We start from the raw sequence: 22,666 nt of genomic DNA, 5'->3' as shown, positions 1-22,666 counted from the left end.
ATTTCAGTCAATTTCAAAATAAAAATAAATGTTCGTGCCTGCACGGCAAAACTCGGGGCATTATTTATGTAATGACCCTCGCGGTACCCGTACTGCTACTTTGTTTACTAAATGACAACGATCATGTGTCATTTCGTTGATAATCCAATTATATATGTAAAATAAACCAGTATGTGACTGGAGGAGGTGTTGGTCCTTACTGGGAGGACCGGATGTTTACAGGCGGGTCACTTCCTGCTGAGTTTTGTAACTATTTGATAAGAACTTATATAAGTTCTGATGAGGAGGAAGAATAATCGGGAGAGGAAAGGTGAGAGCTGTGTCAGCATCAGACAGGTGAGGTTTTAAATCAGGATTAATGGAGACTGTTCTGGTTCCGGTTCCAGTTAACATCATGGAGAACTGAAGAGTTTTCCCCACTTTTTGCTGCTGCAGGTTCAAGGCTGGAGATGTCTGCAGTGAGGCGGTCAGTGAGCGAGGCCTTCTGGGCCATGTGTGCCGCAGATTCCCTGTCCATGCCGGTCCACTGGTATTACAACATCCAGGACATCAGCAGGGACTTCGGAGGCTGGATCAGCGGGTTTAACGCTCCCGCAGACAGACACCCGTCCAGCATCCTGACCCTGTCCAACACAGGTACCAGAACCGGACCGGGTTTCAGCTTTGAAGCAAAATGGATGAATTCATCTAAACAGTGTTGAAATTGGAGCCATTCCTTGATGTCAACCTGGTTTTATCTAGTAAAAGAAATTTTATTTATTTTTTAAATGAATTTTTAATTCATCACAGTTTTTTTTATACATTTTATTGGTTTAAAATGTTTGACTATTTTAAAATGTACATGCATGTTTATATATATTAATATTATTTATTAGTATTTATCCATTCAGTCCAAAACTAGCTAGTGATTAGTATAACTGTTGGAAAACCCCAATGAGCATGGCCTGGTAGTGGCAGCATCATGCTGTGGGGCTGGATCCCAAACCAGCCAGATAGCAACATTAATGTTCCGTGTTTCAACCAATCAAAATGCGTGAAAGGTTGTGTCATGGCAGCCATGTGTCACTGATGATGCGGTGGGTCAGTTAGAACGTTTTTAATGATGTTCCTTCTGCAGAACATCAGAGTCCTGAGAACCCGGCCATGAGGAACTCCTCCCTCGTTGATGACTCGGTTCTGACACGTTTCCTTCTTCCTGTTGTAGCTGGCAGCGGTCGCTCCGCCTGGTCCACCGGTGCCAAGCGAGCCGACGTCGTAGGGAGCGTCATCCTCCATAACAAGCTGGATCTGTGGCGGTCCTCCAACGGCTCGGTCCATTACCACCAAGGTACCGGCGCTCAGAACCGCAGCTGTGTCAGAACCGGTGACTCTGTCAGATCTTCATCGTCTGTCCGGTCCTGCAGGTCTCCAGGCTGGAGACAACACCCTGAACATCCTCTGCTCCCTGCGAGCAGCTCGGACCATCGTCTCCGGGCGTTTCGCCGACGTCTCCCAGCCGGAGGTTCGGGCCGCCGTTCTGTCCGACTACGTCCGGTTCCTGACCACGCCCGGCTCGCACGCCGACACCTACGCCGAGTCCTTCCACCGCTCGTTCTTCGCCGACTGGCAGGACGGCAGGCCGACGTCTCCCAGTGAGGTGAACCAGGATCTTCCCTCCAGCTCCGCTGGTCATCAGACCGGTTCTGACTCTCTGGTTCTCTTCAGGTTCTGAAGTTTGCAGAGAAACGATCCAAACAGCTGCTGAGCTCTCGGTTTCCTGACAGCCAGCTGGACGCCATCGGTTGCCTTCCCATGATCCTTCCCTTTGTGCTGTTGTCTGCTTCGGCCAATGAGGATGAAGCTGTGAGCGAACCCAACCCGTCCGTCCTCATCCGTCCCTGAAGGTCCGGTCTCATGTTGTCGTCTCTCCTCAGGTTTCAGCAGCGGTGGAGTTCGTGAAGCTCACCCATCCTCACCCCAAAGTGCCCGAATATGTGACGATCTACAGCCGGGCGCTCCACGCCGTGCTGGGCGGGGCCAGCGTCCGCCAGCAGGCCGAGTTCGCCCTGAAGAGGCTGGAGGCCTGGGACGCCTGCCAGAGCTACAGCCGCAAGGCCGCCAGGTCCGTCAGAACTGGGCCAGCAGCTCTGCTGAAGGTTTCAGACATGAAACAGCTGATTTACTTTGACTGTTCCAGGTTTCCACCATCTTCTGAGGAGAGGCTGCAGGTCCATCAGAACGCCGTGAGCCACCTGGGTCTGGCCTGCTACAACAGAGGTCAGAGCCTACAAGCTCAACTTTAGCTTTACCTTATGTGAGCCATGCTAACCTTTGCCCGTTGAACCCACAGGGGCTCTGTCCAGTTTGTTCTACCTGGCCTACGAGTTTCATGACGACCCCAAAGGAGGAATCCTGACCAACACCAACTGTGGAGGTCAGACCTCAAGACGTTAGCTGAAACAAAGCTGAAGTGGTGGCATCTCTAGCTGAACGCTTAAATGTGCTAATGCGCTAATCATAACCATTAGCTCCTCTAGCGCTAAAACCCTCCACCATTTAGCAGTATTTGGTGGAAGCTAATGCTAAATGCTACAGAAACACAGTATTTAGCAGAGGCTAATGCTGAAATGCTAGACTAACATAGTATTTAGCAGAGGCTAATGCTAAAGCGCTACACCAACATGAAGTTTAGCTGAAGCTAATGGTAAAACACTAACTTTAATTTAATAATTCCGTCCTGTATGTTGCTTTAAATAAACTTATTAGGGAAGAAAGAGAGAAAACAAAACTTGAGTAAACAGACTTCAAACTGGATCTCCTGGTGTTTAACCTGTTTTGGTCTCCAGGTGAAAACTGTAACCGCGGTTCGGCCCTCGGGGCCCTGCTGGGGGCCGGGGCCGCCCACCGCGGCGCCGCCATCCCCCAGGAGTGGAAGGACGAACTGAGAGACGCCCAGGAATTGCTCCCAGACATCCTGAAGGAGATGCTGTAACCGTGGTGACGCCCCCTGGAGGACAGGAGGACAACTGTTATCACAATGCACTGCAGCTTTATGATTCCAGCGTTTTCTGTTTACAGTCACGATAAATTTGTTTTTAACTGGTTTTTTATTTAATAATCTGAATGCTGATGTAAACACCATGTTAACTTTTAAAAGGGAGCTTCATTAAATTATGAGTTATATTTATTATTTCTGTCTCAGTGTGCTGAAAAACAAACATGTCGTGGAAATGATCCTGATGGATTTATTCATTAAATAAAGTCAGAATCTTTGATTAAAACCATCATATTTAGAGTTTAGTGCCTATTTAAATGGTTCAAGCCTGATAAACCAGAGTAGATTTCATTCTTTGAGTTTATCTGCTTTGAAATAAATTGTAGCCATTTTGTCCTGACAGCAGAAGGGGGCTGAGCTTTAATCTGACGTGTTTTTCAGTCGGGGTTTTTGTTTGCTTCTCTGTGAACTTTGATCAGTTTAAAAACAGCATGGCGTCCATCAGCAGACAAATGAAGAGCGTCTTCTTCCTCCTCATAACCGCCGCTCTCCCAGCATGCACCGGGACCCCAGGAGGTCAGTCCTGCTCTTTCTTCCTCCTTCTGCTCCTCTTCATCTTATTGTTGCTCTGGTAGCGTCTGTCAGGATCCAACGGCTCGGTTCTGATGAACTGGACCTCCGTTCTGCTCCAGACTGCAAAACGAAGAAAATACTACACAGTTTTATCATAAATTTAACTATTTTGACCAAAAGAGCTTTATTTATAATCTAATGAAATATCCTGTCAGATTTTTCTGCTGCAAACAAGTTAAATCAATAAAAATGAGTTTTAAATAAATATTATTTTACTCTAAGTACATTGAAATCCCTAGATTTTAAATAAAAATCAATTAAGCAACAGAAAATATTACTTTTTCTGTTAGTATTTAAATTTTCCTACTTGTGGTTTATGAATCTTGTTTTTGTATTTATGGCTGGTTATGAAAATATTTTCTGTCAGAAATTTCAAGAAATTTGTGGAAAATATTTGAGTATCCAAAAAACATACACAAGTAAGAGTAGCTCAAGTAAAAGTAAAAAAGTATTTGGTAAAAGTCTACTCAAATTTAAATCATTTCATATTTAAAAAAAATAGATTATCAGATGGACAAAAATGTAAATTAAGTGGAAATGTTGGTATTTTAAGAACAAAAATGACAATAATTCATATAAGTATCAAAAAATAACAAAATCAGGCAAAATAAAATGTTTCCAGATCTGTTTCTTTCAATAAAAAAAAAAACTTATGAAACTTTAACAAAAACTGCAGGTGTGGGTCTGTTTCTGGTGAATTTAGTTTGTTTTTCAATCTGTGTGTAGAAAATCCAAAGATTTTACCCCAGTAAGAGTGGAAATAGTTCATAATAATATAAATGAAAGTAAATTTTCTCATTTAAGTTACTTCAGTAAATGTAACTAGTTACTGCCCGTCACATGGTTCCAGTTTGAGTCCAGCAGCCGTTTGGTTGTTTTCCTGCAGGACGAATGTTTGTGTCCCGACATGAAGCCACTGGTTTCCTGCAGCGAACTCGAAGGGCCAACACTTTCCTGGAGGAGCTGAGAAACGGAAACATGGAGCGTGAATGTTACGAGGAAAAATGTTCCTACGAGGAGGCCAGAGAGATCATCCCGCACCCGCAGCAGCTGGTGAGTCTCACCTCCGTCTGAGACTTAAGTAAAGAAGGAAACTTACTTAGATACTGTTTTTCAGAATGTCTACTTCACCCGAGTAACATTTTTTTGGGAAAACTTAAAACTTTCACTCTGCTACATTTCTCTAAAGTCTTTTGTTACATCAGGGGTGCTCAATGTGCGGTTCGGGGGCCATTTGTGGCCCTTGACTTGATCCCAGATCAGGAAAAGGCGAATTTGCTGCTTCAGGCCGTTTAATGTTGGTGAAATTTTCACTGGTCAAAGTTCTGTGCAAAACAAAACAGACAGTTAAAATCTGAAAATGTAAAATGTAATGTGCAACATGAAGTATTAATACAGGGTTTGGCTTTTAATTTAATTTATTAGTAATAAACGTTCATTGAAGAGTGAAACATAAACTGTTCTTACTGACAAAAAAATCCAGAAAAAGATAAAACATTTGGATATAATTATATATATAATATATATAATTTGTCAAACCTGCAAGAACTACAGAAATCTGACAGCTTTGCTTATTTAGCAAGCACAAATAAATAATAAAATTGTTTGTGCAATTACAATAAAAATATTTGTAAAATGTTTGTCCCCCTGATTTATAATCTGGCCAAAATTAGCAGAAAATTTCCACAAATATTCTTGGCTAAACTCAAAAATATTCAAAGTACTTTAACTTAACTTTAGCCGAGTTCCTGATCCATCTCTGGTTTCACTGCCTGGTTTTCTCTTGTGCAGGAAAACTTCTGGAGGACCTACACAGGTACTGACCCGAACATTTCCCGCCTGCTGTGAGAACCGGGCCTCATGGATGTGTTTTGGTTTCCAGCGCCGAACCTCTGCCTGTCGTCTCCCTGTAAGAACGGGGCGACCTGCACCCGCCACCTCGCCTCCTACACCTGTAAATGTGCCCCCGGTTTCCACGGGTCCAAATGTGACAAAGGTAGGAACCTGCTGAGAACTGGCTGCTGACGGGCCGGGTCCAGGATGTGGGTGATGTTCTGTTTCTGCCCGTTTGCAGTCCGATCGACCTCAACCAGGTGTCGCTATAGAAACGGCGGATGCGAGCATTTCTGCAGAGAGAATCCGGATCGCTCGCGGTTCTGCTTCTGTGCTCCGGGATACGGACTGGACCAGGACAACAGCACCTGCCTGCCCAAAGGTCAGAGCGGAGAGTCTTCTTCCTGGGGGTTCTGTCCGCTTCCCAACAGAACCGCACACTGAGACGCAACGCCTCCAGACTCAGGAAGTAAGACTGACCTCTGACCTCTCTCTGCTGCAGAGCCGGTCGTCTGTGGGAGGCCGCTGGTCAATTTTGCCCCCCGGGTTGTTAGAGGGCAGGCCTGCCCCAAAGGTCACTGTCCATGGCAGGTGAGTCCAACACCAGACTGGTCCAAAACATTTAATTTCAAAATTCACTAAATTAAAAATTAAAAAAAACTAGTTTACTGTGATTTCTAATTTTTTCAGTTTTACCTCCTCAACAAAAAACAAATTTTAATAAAATCTGTAAATAATTAAAGATCCAAACCATAAAACAAGTTTTAAATTGTTGCCTTATTAAACAAAAACTATTTTAGAATTTATTAAATAAAAAATTTGTTTGTGATATTTTTTGTTTCACCTGCTGAACAACAAACATTTTTTATGAATATTATTAAAGATTCATAACATAAACAAGCTTTGATTTGTTGCCTAATTAAAATAAAAACAATTTGTAAATTTATTAAATAAAAAAAGGCAAACATTTGTTAGGTAATTTTTGTTTAACTTCATTAAGAACTAACCAAATTTTAATGAAATCTGTTCATCATTAATGATCCTAAAATAGGCTTTGGACATTTACCTTATTTAAAGAAAACAATGTCAAAATTCAATCAACTAAAAATGCAACAAACTGTTTTTGTTTTGTTTTTTAAATTACCTGCACAATGACACATACATTTTTTATAAAGTCTGAATATCATTAAATATCCAGAACATAAAACAAGTTTTGATTTGTTTCCTTATTTTAAAAAACTATTTCAAACTTCACTAAATTAGAAATTCACCAAAATGGTTTGTGATGTTTTTAAAACAAATCTCACCTGCTCAACAATAAATCAAAATTACATGAAATTGTATATCAGTAAACAAACAAAGGCTTCAGACTCACTAAATAAAAAAAATTTAATTTTTTGTTTTTAAAATGAAATCTGAGTGTCAATAAAGATCCTAAACATAAAAGGGTTCAGGTCACCTGAGTGAAGTTGGTCTTTCTTCAAATCTAACAAATAAAACATTTGTGCTGCCGTCATTTTAAAGATTTTAAAATGACGGCAGCACAAAAAACATTTCCAGAGGTCATCGTTAATATCTTCAAAATAAAGCAGCACAAACAAAAGTTTTTGCCGCCCAAACGTCTGACACCAATTTGTTAGATTTGTAGAAACCTGGGGGTCAACATCACTCAGGTCTTCAGAGGTCGGGTCAAGGTCGTTCACGTTTGTTCCAGGTTGCGCTGTACGAACACAACCGGTTCAGCTGCGGCGCCATCATCCTGTCAGACGTGTGGATTCTCACCGCAGCGCACTGCGTCTGGCGCAAACCTTCAGCCATCTTCCACATCTACGTAGGTGAGGTCACTCTTCAAGGTCAAACTCACAGACTGGCATCTCCTGACGATGTTTAACCTGAATGCTGGTCGCTGCCAGGCAAACATGACCTAGCGACAGAGGAGAAGACGCAGCAGCAGCGGCGTGTGCTGAACATCACCATCCACCCGGACTACGACCCCCGGACCACCGACAGCGACCTGGCCCTGCTGAAGCTGCACCGCCCGGTGAAGCTGGGCCTCCACGTCATCCCCATCTGCCTGCCGGCTCGGAACAGCACCTTCGCCTGGACGCTGTACAACGTCCGCCAGGCCACCGTGTCCGGATGGGGCCGCCTGGTGGAGGCCGGCCCCATCGCCCGCTACCTGCAGTGGCTGGTGCTGCCCAGGGTGCCGCTGCAGGAGTGCCGCCTCCACACCCAGCTCAACATCACCAAGAACATGTTCTGCGTGGGGCACAAACGGGGCGGGCAGGACGCCTGCGAAGGCGACAGTGGCGGCCCGCTGGTGGTGAAGTACAAGAAGACGTGGTTCCTGACGGGCGTGGTGAGCTGGGGGAAGGGCTGTGCCAAGGAGAACATGTACGGCGTCTACGCCAAAGTCACCAACTTCCTGGAGTGGATCGAAACTGTGATGGCTACCGGCTGAAACGGCGCAGGTCAACGCAGCGCCAAGTAAACTGTGCTAGGAAAGTAGAAATGTCTGTAGAAATGTAGTTACATTAACCCAGCGACAAGCTCAAAGTTTAGATTTAATGTCTGAAATTACTTCTGTGGGTTTACATCTGGACAGGGGGAAGGAAATCTGTATTAATGTTCCAGAGATTCATAATTCTGTCATCTATATGTAATAAACATACATAATCAGGCAAATCTGTGTTTTTCTTTCTACATGATTTCAACATTTAATCCTCAGTCATTAATGAACGAGTTCTCATCCAGGTGGGACAGAGGCTAAGCAAACTGTTGGGTGGAGATGTCCACCACCACAAGTCCTGGAAACTTCGTTTGTAGCAGAAGGAAGTTAGCCTGTTAGCATCATTAGCTTGTTGACAAACTTTAGCAGGAAAAAACTGGTGTTAGCTTTAAGCTAATGGGTTTCTTGTCGATCAGTTTTTTTTCTCAAAATCTTAAAGTTTGACTTTAGTGTAACATTTACAACAGATTATATGTCAGACTTTGACTAATCCAAACTACCACTTCACCAGTTTGTACCCAAGGATTTCCAGAACATTAGCAGCTCGTCCCTTCCTACTTCACTTTCCCACCTGCTAACAAACCGCTCATTTATTTGTGAGGTATTGTTAGGAATCAAGGAGACATTTTGTTTTCAAAAAAAGTTAGAATCACATATTTAATGTGTTTTAATCAGTATTTCTTCTGTTATTTAATCTTTTCACAACTCTGCTTGACTTGTGGATGGTTTATGATTAGTACCACTAGAGGGAGCTCCAGTGCTCCTGTTAAGAACCTCAGGTCCAACCGAACCAAAGGTAGACTGTTACATAAATATTTGTTTTGAGGGGAGGAAAGAGTAACTTACAGTGTTTTTATGGCTTTCATGCATCTTATTTCCATTTTTCATTCAGTGTTTTGGTTTCTTCTGCCCGCAGGTTAAAGTTTGAGTTTGATTTCACTCTCACAGCTTTCTGTCTTATTACATAAATGTTTTGATGTTTATATCAGGACCTGATGAGGTTTGAGAAGGAAATATTTTCTGAATTTGGTCAGCAGAAGTTGCTGAACCTGAGGGCATTGATCAGCCAGTGTTTCGTCACCAGGGGTATCTCCATGTGACAAACTACATGCTAGTGGTGAGAGGGGGAGTTCAAGACTTTGTACCTTTAGAAGAGCGATGGTAGCGTTCTGATGAAATCAACCATGTTGCTGAGGGTCTTCGTCATCTTCGTCTTCATCCTCCAGGACTCCCAGCCGGCTTCAGGTGAGGAAGATCCAGACTGAACCTGTAAGTTGTTCATGGTTTAGCAGAAGGAGTTGAAGCTGAGGTAAATCCTTAATAGTTTGTGTTGAGTTAACAACAAGCTAGCCGGCTGCAAAGCTAACACCTACTGGTGTCACATTCTGATTGTCTCACCCAACAACCCACTGGTGACAAACACCCTTAAAAGGTTCAGTTCAGCAAATGACCGAAACCTTCTGGGTCTCCTAGCAATAGCAAAACAAGCTACCGAAGCATCAATGAACCTTTGGATCTTAAATCTTCCTCCTCAAGTCTTGTTTCTGGACAGAAGACAGTATAAAGTGACCAGATTTATCAAAGGACAATTAGACAAGCTTCATCTTCTAAGACCAGCGGTGGTGGAGGCTGGAGTGTCATGCAGTGTATCACGAGATTATTTCCAGTAATCAAACTCAGGGAACTGTATGGCAAACAAAGAGAGTCTACAGAGAGTCTGTTATCTACACATCAGCGCTGAAATGCAGCAACATGGTTTCCCCTGGTTATGTTTAGTTCATCACGTTCCAGGAACGGCTGCTACCTGTAAACAGCAGCAGCTAGTAGAGCCTTATGAGGCTCTCCAAATTAAACTAACAGAGGAAATTACAAGATGTGTTTTTGTTCCAAAGTAAAAATCGTATCAGCTGCACCTTGACTTATATCTACCTCAACAGGTAAACTGATGTTTTCCAGTGAAGGCATGTGATTTATGCTCCTTTGTGTTCCACAGTCTTTCTGGAGCGACATGAGGCCAACGGCGTCCTGATTCGGACTCGCCGGTTCAACTCCGGCTGGTTTGAGGAGCTGAAGATGGGAAACCTGGAGAGGGAGTGTTTGGAGGAGAAATGTAGCTTTGAGGAGGCCAGAGAGGTGTTTGAGCACGACGAGGTGACGGTGCGTTACGTCGCAGACACTATGAGGGTCGACGATTCTAATTCATCGAGCAAGAAACTAAAATCCTGTTGGTTTTTGTCTTTTCTTCAGAACGAGTTCTGGAAACGGTACTCCAGTAAGTAATGATTGTCAACATAAACCGTAAAACATCTGACCTTCTGGTAACGGAGTCAGGGAGGAGAACAGTACATCCACTAGAGCTGCCTGTATGTTTGGAGGGTTTTACGAAAAGTTTCACATTTCTACGACAACTGCTGACCGTTTATAAGCTGCTGAATATTTCTGAACACTTGGGGTTGGATTAAAATAGGTTCATAACCGTCAACAGTTATCAGCTGTAATGTTGGCTGTAATTTCTGTTAAATAATAACGGTGTGTTTCTGCCCCAGTCCCTGACAGATGTACCTCGGCTCCCTGTCAGAACAGAGGGACCTGCATCAATAACGAAGAGTCCTACACCTGCTTATGTCTTCCTCAGTTCATGGGACTCAACTGTGAGTTCGGTGAGCAAGAAAAGACATTTTATCATGGGTTAACAACCAGTATTTTAATTTCCTGTCTTTTTCAAATAACTTCAGTTCCTATCTGTTATTATTTCTGTCTCCAGAGCAGCAGACGGAGTCTGACAGTTGTCTGCTGGAGAACGGAGGCTGTGATCATTTCTGCGATGAAGACGCTTTTGGACGAAGGCTAGCATGTTCATGTGCTGATGGTTATGAGCTGGACGCAGATGGACGGAGCTGCATCACTAAAGGTTTACTGCAACTTTAGGTCATTTACAAACTTTCATTCTGACTGAATATTTTAGTAACACAATAATCATCTACATAAGAGTTTTGTATTTCAATAAATACAAAACTACTGGATCGTAAGCTACCTACACCAACTTTCAATTACAAACCAGAAAAAGTTTTTTTCAGGTTTCACAGACAATTTAAAAAGCTTATTTTGGCTTCCTCCAAATAGATCAATTTGTCATCAGCCTAATAGAGAACATTAAAAACATCAATTTTGTTATCAAATCAACACTCAAGACGTTTAAATTTAGTTGCTGAGGAGTTATTTTGTCCTATATCAGCCCTGGTAATCAACTGTCCAATCAAATGGTTGTTTCAGCACCAATAGCATGCGGCACGGTCCCCGTCCTACAGAAGGTAACCAAAGACATGCATCTGCTGAGGATTGTGGGGGGAAGCGAATGTCCAAAAGGTGAATGCCCCTGGCAGGTAGGTGGAAGATAAAGAGTCTGATTTACTGTCAGCAAACAGACTTTAGAGCTACAGTGAGAGTTGAAGCCAAACATGTTCAACCTGCTAAGACTGAAGAGGAGGCCGATGTTTTCATGGAATGAAAACTTAAATCTGTGTGTAATCATTCCTTGAAGGTTTTGCTGACATATAAAGGCAAAGGCTTCTGTGGAGGAGTGATTTATAAACCGACATGGATCCTCACAGCATCTCACTGCCTGGAGAACACCAACCCGCAGTTCCTGAAAGTGGTTGCAGGTATGAATCAAACCTTTGAACAGCAAAAAAACAATTTAAACCAGTAGAGACCAGTTCAAACTGGTTCCTGCTCTGTCTTCCAGGTGAACACGACATCTTGGTCAACGAGTCCACTGAACAGGTCATCCAAGTAGTAGAGATCATCATGCATGAGAATTATGTGAGCAGTACCGTGGACAACGACATCGGCCTCCTACGCCTAGCGTCCCCCATAGTTTACTCGCCGTACGCGGTTCCGATCTGCCTGCCGACTCGGCCGCTGGCTGAACGGGACCTCTGGGCGGTGGACCTGCACACGGTGAGCGGCTGGGGCAGGCGGGGCGAGAACGGGCCCACCTCCGTCCTCCTCCGGCGTACCAAGGTGCCCCGCATCCGGAAGCAGACCTGCAAAGAGCAGAGCGGCGTGCTGCTCACCAAGAACATGTTCTGTGCCGGGTACTTGGACGGTAGGACGGACTCGTGTAAAGGCGACAGCGGCGGCCCGCTGGTGACGAAGTTCAAGAAGACGCACTTCCTGCTAGGCATCGTCAGCTGGGGGAAGGGCTGCGCCCGACCAGGCAACTACGGCATCTACACCCGAGTGTCCAACTACCTGGAGTGGATCCAGAACCGAACAGCGACACCGGTTACAGGAAACACCACAGAAACCGTCCCTAGCTCTGCGACTGTAACTGTACAGTAATCTGAATCATTTATCCAAACAGATGGAGAGCAAACTGAAAAAATGACTTCCTTTCTACAGGTGCCATATGCAAACTTAAATTAACAGCAATAATAAAATGGAGGTTGAAATATAAGGAAGCAAAATATTTAGCTCCCAGGTAACCATTTAGTTAGCAAGCCACATTTAAAATATTTATTTTGTAAACTAAATATTTGCATTCAGTTCTACAGTTAGCTTGCTAACTATTTAACTATCAAAATATTTAGGTTGTATCCAAATATTTCATTTGCTAATTGAATATTTAGCTTGGTAAGAGAAGTATTTAGCTTACTAATTATTTAATTAGCAAGCTACATATATATTTAGCTTGCTAACTAAGTGTTTAATGTGCCATCTAAATATTTAGCTTGCTAATTGGATATTTAGCTTAAAAATATTTAGCTCACTAATTAGCAAGCTGAATAATTAGTTTTCTAACTAAATATTTTGATTGCTAACTGAATATTTGGGTTGCTAATTTAAAATTTACCATTTGAAACTGACATTTATACATGTCTTGGTCCAAAATGCCGGGTTATTTTTTGGGTTTGTTGTGTAGAAGGTTAAAGGTTTAGGTCATTAATTTGTTTAAATGAGTTAATAAAGAAAATATGATATGTTTTGTGGTTTTATTGTTAATTTCTTCACAACTGGAAGAAGGAAAATAAAACATTTAGAATGTCCAAATGTCTCTCACTAATCATCGTAGATGAGAAATTCACACCAAATGTTTAAATCAATACAAATAATACACAGATGCAAAGAGGTAAATACACTGCTCAAAAAAAATAAAGTGAACACTCAAATAACACATCCTAGATCTGAATGAATGAAATATGCTCATTGAATACTTTGTTCTGTACAAAGTTGAATGTGCTGACAACAAAATCACACAAAAATCATCAATGGAAATCAAATTTATTAACCAATGGAGGCCTGGATTTGGAGCCACACACAAAATTAAAGTGAAATGTTCCCTTTATTTTTTGAGCAGTATATTTCATAAACTAAGCCCTGCATCCTGTGTCCAGGTAAATCTGAGTCCATCTGAGTTCAGCAACATTTACTGACACCTAGTGGACAATTAGAGGCATAGCAATAAAATGAAGTCCACTCACTACTCAATAAAAATATATTGAGTGGATTTTTAACAGTAAATAAGAAATATGTTGCATATTTACTGTAATCTATGTAGAAAACCTGTAAGATCTGTTCATTTTATCCAAATACAGTTAAAGATTTGATTTTGATTTTCTTACGATGAAAGCTTTAGTTACAAACAGTTCAACTTTAAGTTTTTATTTTCTAGCTAATCCATCTTCAGTGGTCGTACTTCTGCAGTAACTGTGAAGTACTTTTCCATACTGCTTGTGTACAGCGAGTGAAAAGCGTCCAAAGTACCAGAGATCTTTGTTTACAGAGCAGGTTGAGGCTCCAGAGCTGAACCGCCTCTGATCTAAGTCCTGATTTTGTCTGCGACGTTCAACACTGCAGACATGCTGCTGAGGAGCTTCTGCCTGGTTTCTGCTCTGCTGTGGGCCGTCCACGCTGCTGAAGGTCGGACAAAACATCCATTAACTCAGATTACTGCTTTTAGAGACACACACCTTAATGGTTTGTTTTAAGATTTAATCCCAGACGTTGATTAGATAAACAGCAGAATCTACCAGGTATCTTTAGAAGCTTCTGCTGTGTTCACACATTAATTAAAGAAAATGCCGTGAAGGTGAGTAACAGACGAATGGATGCACCGTCTGCAGTGTTTGTAGAGAAACATGAAGCCGCCTCGGTGCTGCGCAGATGGAGGAGAGCGAACAGCGGCTTCCTGGAGGAGCTGAAGCAGGGGAACCTGCAGAGGGAATGCATCGAGGAGATCTGCGACTACGAGGAGGCGCGGGAAGTCTTCGAGGACGACCAGCAGACGGTGAGCAGCTCGCTCCTCTGGATCTCTGCTGCACCCGCTGGTGTCCGGAGAATAAAAACACTGACAAACTCTTTCTGTTCGGTTTCAGAGGGAATTCTGGAAAACTTATGAAAGTAAGTGTCTTACAGTGCTCACCCTGACTGATCCAACAAATCTGCTGAAACTGAAGTCAACCTTCATTATTTTGGACCCTACAATGATTCCAATCTGTTCCGTCAGAAAAGGACCCCTGCCTGGTGAACCTGTGCCAAAACAACGGGACGTGTATCTACATGGGAACCAGCTATGAATGCCAGTGTCCGGAGGGATATGAGGGACGGTACTGTCAGACAGGTACTGCTTTTACTTTAATATTTGTAGATGTTTCTGGTGTTTTTTCTATTCATGTTAAATTACAGTTGTAAACATCATCCAGCTGACCTTCAGTGATTGATGGGTAGAGTAGCCATCTAACTCAGGTACAATGTATTTTTACTGAAACAAAAGTGAGTAAATTTAAGTAACTGGTTATTTTAGATGTCTAAATGTGGAGAAAACAGATGCTCTGCTGCATAAGATTTTCTTTTCAGTGTTTGAAGACTCGCTGGGTTGCCTGTACCAGAATGGAAACTGTAAGCATTTCTGCGACGGTTCTGGAGGGAGACGTAAATGTTTCTGTGCTGACGGCTACCAGCTGGGAGACGATGGAAAAAAATGCGTCCCTAAAGGTGAAGGAAAGGTCACAGCGCCCTCTAGTTTACATGGGCGTTTGCTGATGATGTGATTGTGTTCAGTGGCGTTCCCCTGCGGACGGGTGGCCTCCTCAGACACCGGACTCAACCAGACCATGCAGGATCAGGTCAGGCTGGTGGGAGCTAACCACTGTAACGATGGAGACTGCCCCTGGCAGGTAAACACTGCTGCAACCCACAGTGGCGCCCCCTGCAGGCTGCCGCTGTGTCCAGGTCCTTCTTAAACCAATCGGACGCCGGTTGGTTTAAAATCCAATCAACCAGATTATTAAATAAATAAATTTTAATGTTCTTCCTCAGGTTCTGATTAAGCTGAATGGAAGCAGCCACTGCGGTGGAGTTCTGGTCCGACCGGACTGGGTCATCACCGCGGCCCACTGCGTTCATGGCCAGAGCCTCCAGCAGCTCACTGTGGTGGCAGGTACAGCTAAAATCTGACCTCTAATCACCTTTAAATATCGGCAAACTATTTAGGGAACTAAATGGTTATCATATTTACTAAATGTTTTATTTAAAAAAAAATCTAAACTGGATGAAGTTTGTCATTTTGTACAAAAGTGTTTAAATGCCAGAGCTTGGAAATAAATACAGGAACATTTACCTCGTTATAACACAAGAAAGTTCCTTCTTAAAATGAAAAAACCTGAATTTGGTGAGAACGTTTCTCGTTTTAACAACATTTAAAAAGACACAAAGGGGTGCTATATTTTGGTTTTAATAAACAGGAAAGTTTTCCCATTTGAATACTGCTCTTGAATTTATTTCCAAGCTTTAGCAGGTGAACACTTGTGTAATTTTCAGACGTTTCACTGATTCAAAACTTGATGCATTTTCCAGCTCAGTTGCGATTTAGAACGAAATCTGTCTTTGTTGACCAGGTGAAAACAATCTGGATCTGAAAGGTGACACAGAGCAAACATTTGACGCTAACATGGCGATTCCCCATGACAACTACAACCCGGCAACAGGCGACAGCGACATCGCCCTGGTCCGGATGAATGGGTCTGTCATTCTGAACAGGTACACCGTCCCCGTCTGCCTTCCCACCAAAGACTTTGCTGAACGGGAGCTGCTGCCGGTCCGATACCACACTGTGTCCGGCTGGGGCAAGAGGACCACCGGGGGGAACGCCTTCACCTCCTCGGGCCGCCGGGTCTCACCCACCCTCCGTAAGATGAGCGTCCCCATCGTCCAGAACTCCCAGTGCTCCCAGAAAGCCAAATTCAACTTCACCGACAACATGCTGTGCGCCGGGTACCTGGACGGAAACCAGGAAAGTTGCCGTGGCGACGACGGCAGTCCGCTGGTCACCCAATACCGCTCCACCAGCTTCCTGACGGGCGTGGTGGCCTGGGGGCGGGGCTGTTCTCACCCGGGGTACTACGGAGTCTACACCAAGGTGGCCATGTTTGTAGACTGGGCGGAGGAAACCATGAAGAAGACACCGATTCTGGATGTCCTGCAGGAGCAAACAAGGGTTTAAACTCAGAAAAGATTCAAAATGTTAGTCCATGTTGTAGAACAGACAAAGTTATTCCATCTGTTCTCAGGAGGTAACATAAACAAATAAAGCCTGGAATGAAAACATCTCTGACTTCTGAAATTCTTATGATTTAAAAATATTTTATTACATATTTGTTGAAACTGTCACTATGTCTTAACAGATAAACTGAAAAAATCAAGCTCCTCTGCCTTCTTCTCCCAGTGTTAACTGGGGACAACTAGTCAGAGCCAGGAGGCGGGTCTTAGCGCTGTCAATCATGCCTGTGTGCGCACTTGAAATCTACTAAATCTACTAAATTACTAAGTTTTAAAATTTATTTTAGATGCTACATTCTCAATGTTATCAGAACTGTATAGGTTTTTAAATTCAAGTTGTTCACACAAACCATACATCATCACACCATCAGTCCTCCCGACGGAGGTCCACGACTGCCTGGAGAGTCAGGGGCGTAGCATAGGACCTGTACCGACCTGGGCTGGAAGGCCGCTCACAAAGGAAGAAACCATTACTAATTCTAACGGTTAGTAATGGAAATACTCTAATGCAGTGGTTCCCAAACTTTTTGGGAAAAGACACGCTTTACTTTTGGGTTCCACAACCCAAAGAACAAATCCAACATTTTGGTGACATGCGCTGACATATTTAAAGCACTGTCCTACATATGTATCATTCATTAATGGCCGTATTTATTTAAGTTTGAAACAGCTCTGTGTTAAAGAGTGTTAAGAAAATAAATTTAAAGTATGCTAGTTTTAAAGCTTAACATGTCTTGATTTAAATAGCCTAATTATAGTTTTGAAATTAGTAACTTATTCTGGCCTATTGACCTTTATGTTACCTGTAGTTACAGCAGATGGTTTGCTAGATCTTTTGAACTGCCCTTTGTCTGTGTGGGAAACAATTAGAAGAAGTTCCAGCTTTTCACACTCATTTGTGAAAAGCCATAAAACAGCAGGAGTTCAGGAGAGTCTCTGCTCTCACTTTCTTTAAACAATGGAGACAAATGGTCTTAGATCGTGACTTGCAGGAAGTTTTAAAAAGGGTCAGAGACAGCTTCTGGTTGGATGAGCAAAGGTATGCCTTATTTGAATAAATTAAAGACAAGAATACGCCTTCTCTATAAAACTTTCTACACAGGAGTAACAAATTAGATTTGCTCTCGCAATTCTCCAAAGACGTCTTTGCTTTTCTTTTCTTTCTTTCTTCCTTCCTTCCTTCTTCTTTTCCATTTGTCTCAGGTAAATTAATGTATGTCTCTGTTGTTCTGCAGTTTCTGTTGTAATTTGCATAAGTTGTCTTCTATTGGATTAAACTCTGTAATTCTGTGACGTCAACACTCATTGTTATTTTCTGTGTGGCTACACGCGGCCCGCCGGGAGGACCCGGGCTCCGTAAGAAGAAGATCGAGCCAAAGAGTTTTCTTAAGAAGAAATATAACTTAAAATCTTCTTCAACAAGAGACAGAAGCAGGAATATCTTTTTGCTGATAACGAATGAACAATCAGAACAAACTGTGACTGATAGCCGAGGACCAGAATGAGATAAAACAGCTTATCTTCTTTTACTCCTCCAGGAAAATCCAACAACAGAAGCAGAAAAATCTGGACTGAAACCCCGGATTCTGATTGAAGAAGTTTGTAGCTTTCTCTAAAAATGAACAGACTACTTTATCATTTCACCAGAACCACAAGCTTCCCTGTTTCTACTGCAAAGCACTGTAGGAGTTGTAGTTTTCACTGACGGAGTGCTGAAGGTCTGACATTTGGAGCAGGAAGCCTGAGATAAAGCCCGCCCAGAGCAGACCTTCCTCCCCCAGCGCAGTTCGTTGCCCTCTCTGCCTCCCTGCTGCAGTCAGACTCCATAACTCTGAACCAGGACAGTGAAGGTTCTCCAACCGGGACCATGTCTGGGACTCTACGACCGACCCTGGGCCTCGTGCTGCTGCTTCACCTCACGGCCGCTCACGGTACGTTGAGACCCACATTCAGGTGTCAGGACTGATGAAGAGGAGTGTGGTGGGGAGGAATTTGGAGTGTGTGTGTGTGTGTGTGTGTGTGTGTGTGTGTGTGTGTGTGGAGGAATGGGGAGGTTGTTGATTGACAGTAACACTTGACCTCAGGACAATATGTTTTGAGGTTTGCGTGGGAAGCATCTGGAGTGTTTCTAGTCCCAGATTGCCAGTTTCTGTTCCCTATCTCCAGTTTTCCTGGATGGCAGGGAGGCCAACCAGGTTCTGACCAGGCTGAGACGGGCCAACAGCTTTCTGGAGGAACTTAAACAAGGCAACATGGAGAGGGAGTGCAACGAGGAGCGCTGCAGCTGGGAGGAAGCACGAGAGATCTTTGAAAATAAGGAGAAAACTGTATGAATCTAAAGACGTTTTCATCAAAATGCAAAGAAAGTCAGTCAGAAAACTTTTAGTAATTCTGTATTAAACCATTTTATTCTGTTGGTTTTTCTTCAGGATGCATTCTGGGCCGTATATGTGGGTAAGCTTCCTCTTCATAACCCCAAACCAACTGACTTCTAGGGTTCTGGCATCTAACTGAAGTTACTCTGTCCTTTCTGCAGATGGCGACGCCTGTCTGTCCACACCCTGTGCTAATGGAGGTCGGTGCACGGATACGATTGGGAGCTACAAGTGCTTCTGCATGGAGGGATACAAGGGCTTCAACTGTGAAATCGGTAAAGTAGAAGAGTCAATCCAGATGGTAAAAGTTGGGTGATACAGTAGCAGAACGTTCGTCCATCAGTCTTTAGCTACTATGAAGACTTGATGAGGTTTGAGGAACATTTTGGCAATGTCATTTTGCTTGGTCTTCTCTGCAGATCATGTTATTTTAAAAGCTGTTGCTAATAAACTCAACCCAACCAGGTGTTGAGAAGATGCATACCTTGGACCTGAAAGAGTTCCAAGATCACATGTTCCTGACTCTCACAAATAAACATGGGCGACATTCGGTATTCATTCTGTTCAGAGTTACAGCACCACCGGTTGCCCCAAGATACCCTCTACAGTGTTTTCAGTGGTGCCGCGTACATACTTTCTTAATTGCTGTAGTATCTGTATCTTTTCAGTTATCCCCAAGCTCTGTGATAACGATAACGGCGGCTGTGATCATTTCTGCCATGTTGTCAAAACAAACGTTGAGTGCTCGTGTGCTGATGGATACTTCTTGGGTCAAAATGGAAAGTCCTGTGAATCCAATGGTAAGAAAAGCACATCTGATGATCCAGCTTGAACACAGGAGATCTGGATGAGTGATTGAACAGCATACAACTGCAAGTATCTTTAAATTCAACAATGGGATGTAAAGGTTTGGATTTATTGGGGATTTTATTCTGATTCTTGACGGGGCCAAACATACAGATTCCAAGAAAATGTAAATTCCCAAAAACCATTGGACAAACAGTCCAATTTTTTATTTATTTTTTTATGAGTCCCATGCCAAGAGATCTGCCTGACCAACACCCACAGCCAAGTGAAAGCCCAAGAACCTCAACAGAGATATAAAAAGGATAATTGCACAACCAGACATAATAGGGAAGTTTTCAGAATCCTTTCTAAACAGCAGTAGATCCAAGATCAGGGCAACAACCCAGTAACCACTATGGTTCAAGCCTGGTTTGACCTTCAGCATGATAGTGCCAAGGTGAGGCTTAGGACTCATGAACACCAGTGATGGCACAAGGAGACAGACCTTCAATCTATTTAGCTTTACCTCTAGTCAACACGATGATCTTTAAGATCCAGACACAGTTGAGGTCCACAACGGGACGATGATCCCACACTGGTTCTGGAAGCATTTGGCTTCTGGACTGGCAGGTTGTTGTTTTCATCACTCTACCAGTAAAAAAAACAATGAATGTGATCAGTGGACACAAATGTATGGTGATGGAAATATCTCCGGAAGCAATATAACAAACCAGAGCTTTGGACACCAAAGCATCATCTCAGAACTGGTTCAGATCTCCTGAACTCTAAACATCCAACAAACTCTTGCAGAGCCTTTCAAATGCGGAGCCCTCGTCAGCAACAAGGTCCGGCGGTCGCTCGTGGACTCTGGAGATCTGAACATGGAAGAAGTGAAACCCCCCAAGCTGAACACCACTGCAAACTCTACGGAGCAAAGGAACATCCTCAACACTGATGATTCGTTCTGGTCCAGAAACATCAGTAGCCAGCTCCCAGCTCCTATTCCCAATTTGATGAGTTCGGGTTCCATTGACAGGTCGGGGAGTGTTCGGATCGTCGATGGAGAGGACTGTCCACCAGGAGAATGTCCATGGCAGGTAGTCACACAACAAAGTGATGATTTGAATGTTATGTTCTGGTCACAGATTCTGGCAGATCTATACCATTACTGTGTCCTGCTAGGCTCTACTGATCAATGAGGACAACATTGGGTTCTGTGGGGGAACGATTCTGACCGAGTACATCATCCTGACCGCGGCTCACTGCATGAACCAATCACGTTACTTCTTCGTCAAAGTTGGTAGGTCCGACTCGTCAAACTGGAACTTCCTTTTTACCTTTTCAAATATTTATACTACTTCTTTTACAAACATATTGTAACATCAGAAATCTTTAAATATAGCATACCTGTGGTTTAAGTCTCTAGTTATTGCATTGAAATGTGTTGTTGACCAGGTGAGTGATGCATTATTATGTCCATGTTTCCAGGTGAACACAACACCACTCAACAAACCGATTGGGAAATGTCCCATGAGGTGGACACCATTGTTTCCCATTTCAAGTACAGTCCAGAAACCTACAACAACGACATCGCACTCGTAAAACTGTCCAAGCCCATTAGGTTCAACAGATACATCCTGCCGGCCTGCATACCGCAACCAAATTTTGCAGAAAACGTGAGAATAATCAAAGGTTTCTGCTGTGGTAAATCAGGTTTTCTATAAAATGAGAGCAGGATGTAGAAATCAGGGAAGCATTGGAGGATATTTGTATACTTATTGTTTGTTTTGATTATAAGTTTCGCTAAACTAAAACAAAGCTTTAAAGATTTGTGTTGTGTTGTGTTCTGTTGCAGGTCCTGATGCGGCAGAATCTCAGCGGTCTGGTCAGCGGTTTCGGACGTCTTGGTGAGGGTCGAGAAGCATCTACGATCCTACAACGCCTCTCTGTGCCCTACGTGGACCGGCTCACCTGCATTGAATCCACCCAGTTGCGCATTACTATGCGCATGTTTTGCGCTGGCTACGATACAATCGCTAAGGACGCCTGCCAGGGTGACAGCGGCGGCCCGCATGTCACACGTTACCATGACACCTACTTCATCACCGGCATCGTGAGCTGGGGCGAAGGCTGCGCACGCAAAGGGAAATACGGCATCTATACGCAAGTGTCTAAATATATCCACTGGATCAGAGAGGGCATCAAGAAGCTGACGCCCACAGGAGAGATCAGGCAAAGGAGGGACCATGGTGCCATCAAGAGACAGAAGAGAGACCATGGTGCCATCAAGAGGCTGTACCTGTAAGCTAGCTGGGGCAACCCGCTGAGAATGTAGTCACTTTGAAATGGCCACGTTTTAGCCAAACAGGTGATCAATTTGTAAAGAGCGACATACCTTATCGAGTGACCACAATACAGATGGAGTTCCTCAGGGTTGATACTCTATGTACCTTCATTTTCTGTTTTGTTTAAGCTTCATTGTTGATTTGAATATTTGGGGTTGCAAAAAGATTTGACATTTAATAAAGAAATAAAGAAATGTGTTAAATTTACTTTTTTCCACTTGAAAAACTGTTCAGAAATAATATATTTTCTTTAACTTGAGCTTTTCTTTAGGGACCAAGTTTCCACCGATAGTGTTTCAGCATCACACAAACGTAAAAACCTGCTATTCTGATGTAAAGGTTTGCTGGGCAGAATTATTAAACACCTAGAAAACACTTACATTACTGTTTGCTTGTATTCTTTAACATCTGTTTTGGTAAATATTAACATGAACTAATCTTCAACAAAATGAGGCCAAACACAATCAACAAATTTAAAGAAAAATGTTAATTTCACATAACATTTAAAGAATATTCACTGAATTTCTTATATATTATATTCAGTTATCCAAGCTTGATTGTAAAACAAATATTACAATTAAAAATGACTAAATTAAAAGATAATTAACCTTTTAAATTAACATTTAATTTGCATCGTAGAATGATTTTTTTT

General features: G+C 43.0%; 5 protein-coding genes across 7 annotated transcripts; all 5 read left to right on the top strand.

Annotated features, from left to right (window-relative positions):
* The first annotated feature begins 116 nt into the window (after nt 1-116).
* Nucleotides 117-3,166, top strand: LOC103130095 (uncharacterized). Of its 3 annotated transcripts, none has more exons than XM_016665660.1 (9): nt 117-310; nt 436-636; nt 1,205-1,327; nt 1,404-1,636; nt 1,705-1,842; nt 1,914-2,101; nt 2,177-2,256; nt 2,330-2,413; nt 2,826-3,166. In XM_016665660.1, the coding sequence occupies exons 1-9, from the start codon at nt 280-282 to the stop codon at nt 2,969-2,971; spliced, it is 1,224 nt and encodes a 407-aa protein (XP_016521146.1). In that variant the 5' UTR covers nt 117-279; the 3' UTR covers nt 2,972-3,166. The 3 variants fall into 3 exon arrangements, with proteins under 3 accessions (XP_016521146.1, XP_007541461.1, XP_016521147.1); XM_007541399.2 differs by having other exon boundaries at nt 117-336; XM_016665661.1 differs by having other exon boundaries at nt 117-336; nt 421-636.
* Nucleotides 3,167-3,228: 62 nt separating this feature from the next.
* LOC103130091 (coagulation factor VII-like) lies at nt 3,229-8,121 on the top strand. Its single transcript, XM_007541397.2, has 8 exons — nt 3,229-3,550; nt 4,494-4,660; nt 5,399-5,423; nt 5,490-5,603; nt 5,682-5,822; nt 5,943-6,031; nt 7,155-7,275; nt 7,354-8,121. Exons 1-8 carry the CDS (start codon nt 3,466-3,468, stop codon nt 7,899-7,901), a joined length of 1,290 nt encoding a protein of 429 aa, XP_007541459.1. The 5' UTR covers nt 3,229-3,465; the 3' UTR covers nt 7,902-8,121.
* A 936-nt stretch (nt 8,122-9,057) lies between these two features.
* Nucleotides 9,058-12,973, top strand: LOC103130094 (coagulation factor VII-like). Its single transcript, XM_007541398.2, has 8 exons — nt 9,058-9,194; nt 9,943-10,106; nt 10,197-10,221; nt 10,496-10,609; nt 10,714-10,860; nt 11,223-11,332; nt 11,491-11,611; nt 11,695-12,973. The coding sequence occupies exons 1-8, from the start codon at nt 9,122-9,124 to the stop codon at nt 12,291-12,293; spliced, it is 1,353 nt and encodes a 450-aa protein (XP_007541460.1). The 5' UTR covers nt 9,058-9,121; the 3' UTR covers nt 12,294-12,973.
* Nucleotides 12,974-13,753: 780 nt separating this feature from the next.
* f7i (coagulation factor VIIi) lies at nt 13,754-16,558 on the top strand. Its single transcript, XM_007541407.2, has 8 exons — nt 13,754-13,871; nt 14,075-14,238; nt 14,327-14,351; nt 14,458-14,571; nt 14,808-14,945; nt 15,012-15,127; nt 15,270-15,390; nt 15,848-16,558. The coding sequence occupies exons 1-8, from the start codon at nt 13,811-13,813 to the stop codon at nt 16,450-16,452; spliced, it is 1,344 nt and encodes a 447-aa protein (XP_007541469.1). The 5' UTR covers nt 13,754-13,810; the 3' UTR covers nt 16,453-16,558.
* A 1,715-nt stretch (nt 16,559-18,273) lies between these two features.
* Nucleotides 18,274-22,393, top strand: f10 (coagulation factor X). The gene is made up of 9 exons (XM_007541396.2): nt 18,274-18,439; nt 18,675-18,835; nt 18,938-18,962; nt 19,045-19,158; nt 19,552-19,683; nt 20,480-20,766; nt 20,852-20,969; nt 21,158-21,345; nt 21,525-22,393. The coding sequence occupies exons 1-9, from the start codon at nt 18,376-18,378 to the stop codon at nt 21,972-21,974; spliced, it is 1,539 nt and encodes a 512-aa protein (XP_007541458.1). The 5' UTR covers nt 18,274-18,375; the 3' UTR covers nt 21,975-22,393.
* The last annotated feature ends 273 nt before the right edge of the window (nt 22,394-22,666 follow it).

This window comes from Poecilia formosa, unplaced genomic scaffold (assembly GCF_000485575.1).
Source record: "Poecilia formosa unplaced genomic scaffold, Poecilia_formosa-5.1.2 Scaffold606, whole genome shotgun sequence".
Lineage (NCBI taxonomy): Eukaryota > Metazoa > Chordata > Actinopteri > Cyprinodontiformes > Poeciliidae > Poecilia > Poecilia formosa.
Note: the sequence above shows the minus strand (reverse complement) of the source record. Positions and strands in the feature narration are given on the sequence as shown.

Bases quoted from the DNA above. Each gene is read 5' to 3' on its own strand.
- LOC103130095 (XM_016665660.1), top strand. From the start codon at position 280: ATGAGGAGGAAGAATAATCGGGAGAGGAAAG. The intron at 1,843-1,913 runs GTGAGCGAACCC...GTCTCTCCTCAG, and splicing joins CGGCCAATGAGGATGAAGCT to GTTTCAGCAGCGGTGGAGTT. The intron at 2,102-2,176 runs GTCCGTCAGAAC...TGACTGTTCCAG, and splicing joins TACAGCCGCAAGGCCGCCAG to GTTTCCACCATCTTCTGAGG.
- LOC103130091 (XM_007541397.2), top strand. From the start codon at position 3,466: ATGGCGTCCATCAGCAGACAAATGAAGAGCGTCTTCTTCCTCCTCATA. The intron at 4,661-5,398 runs GTGAGTCTCACC...TCTCTTGTGCAG, and splicing joins TCCCGCACCCGCAGCAGCTG to GAAAACTTCTGGAGGACCTA. The intron at 7,276-7,353 runs GTGAGGTCACTC...GGTCGCTGCCAG, and splicing joins CATCTTCCACATCTACGTAG to GCAAACATGACCTAGCGACA.
- LOC103130094 (XM_007541398.2), top strand. From the start codon at position 9,122: ATGAAATCAACCATGTTGCTGAGGGTCTTCGTCATCTTCGTCTTCATC. The intron at 10,107-10,196 runs GTGCGTTACGTC...TCTTTTCTTCAG, and splicing joins TTGAGCACGACGAGGTGACG to AACGAGTTCTGGAAACGGTA. The intron at 11,333-11,490 runs GTAGGTGGAAGA...CATTCCTTGAAG, and splicing joins AAGGTGAATGCCCCTGGCAG to GTTTTGCTGACATATAAAGG.
- f7i (XM_007541407.2), top strand. From the start codon at position 13,811: ATGCTGCTGAGGAGCTTCTGCCTGGTTTCTGCTCTGCTGTGGGCCGTC. The intron at 14,572-14,807 runs GTACTGCTTTTA...TTTTCTTTTCAG, and splicing joins GGGACGGTACTGTCAGACAG to TGTTTGAAGACTCGCTGGGT. The intron at 14,946-15,011 runs GTGAAGGAAAGG...GATTGTGTTCAG, and splicing joins AAAAAAATGCGTCCCTAAAG to TGGCGTTCCCCTGCGGACGG.
- f10 (XM_007541396.2), top strand. From the start codon at position 18,376: ATGTCTGGGACTCTACGACCGACCCTGGGCCTCGTGCTGCTGCTTCAC. The intron at 18,963-19,044 runs GTAAGCTTCCTC...TCCTTTCTGCAG, and splicing joins ATTCTGGGCCGTATATGTGG to ATGGCGACGCCTGTCTGTCC. The intron at 20,970-21,157 runs GTAGGTCCGACT...CCATGTTTCCAG, and splicing joins TTACTTCTTCGTCAAAGTTG to GTGAACACAACACCACTCAA.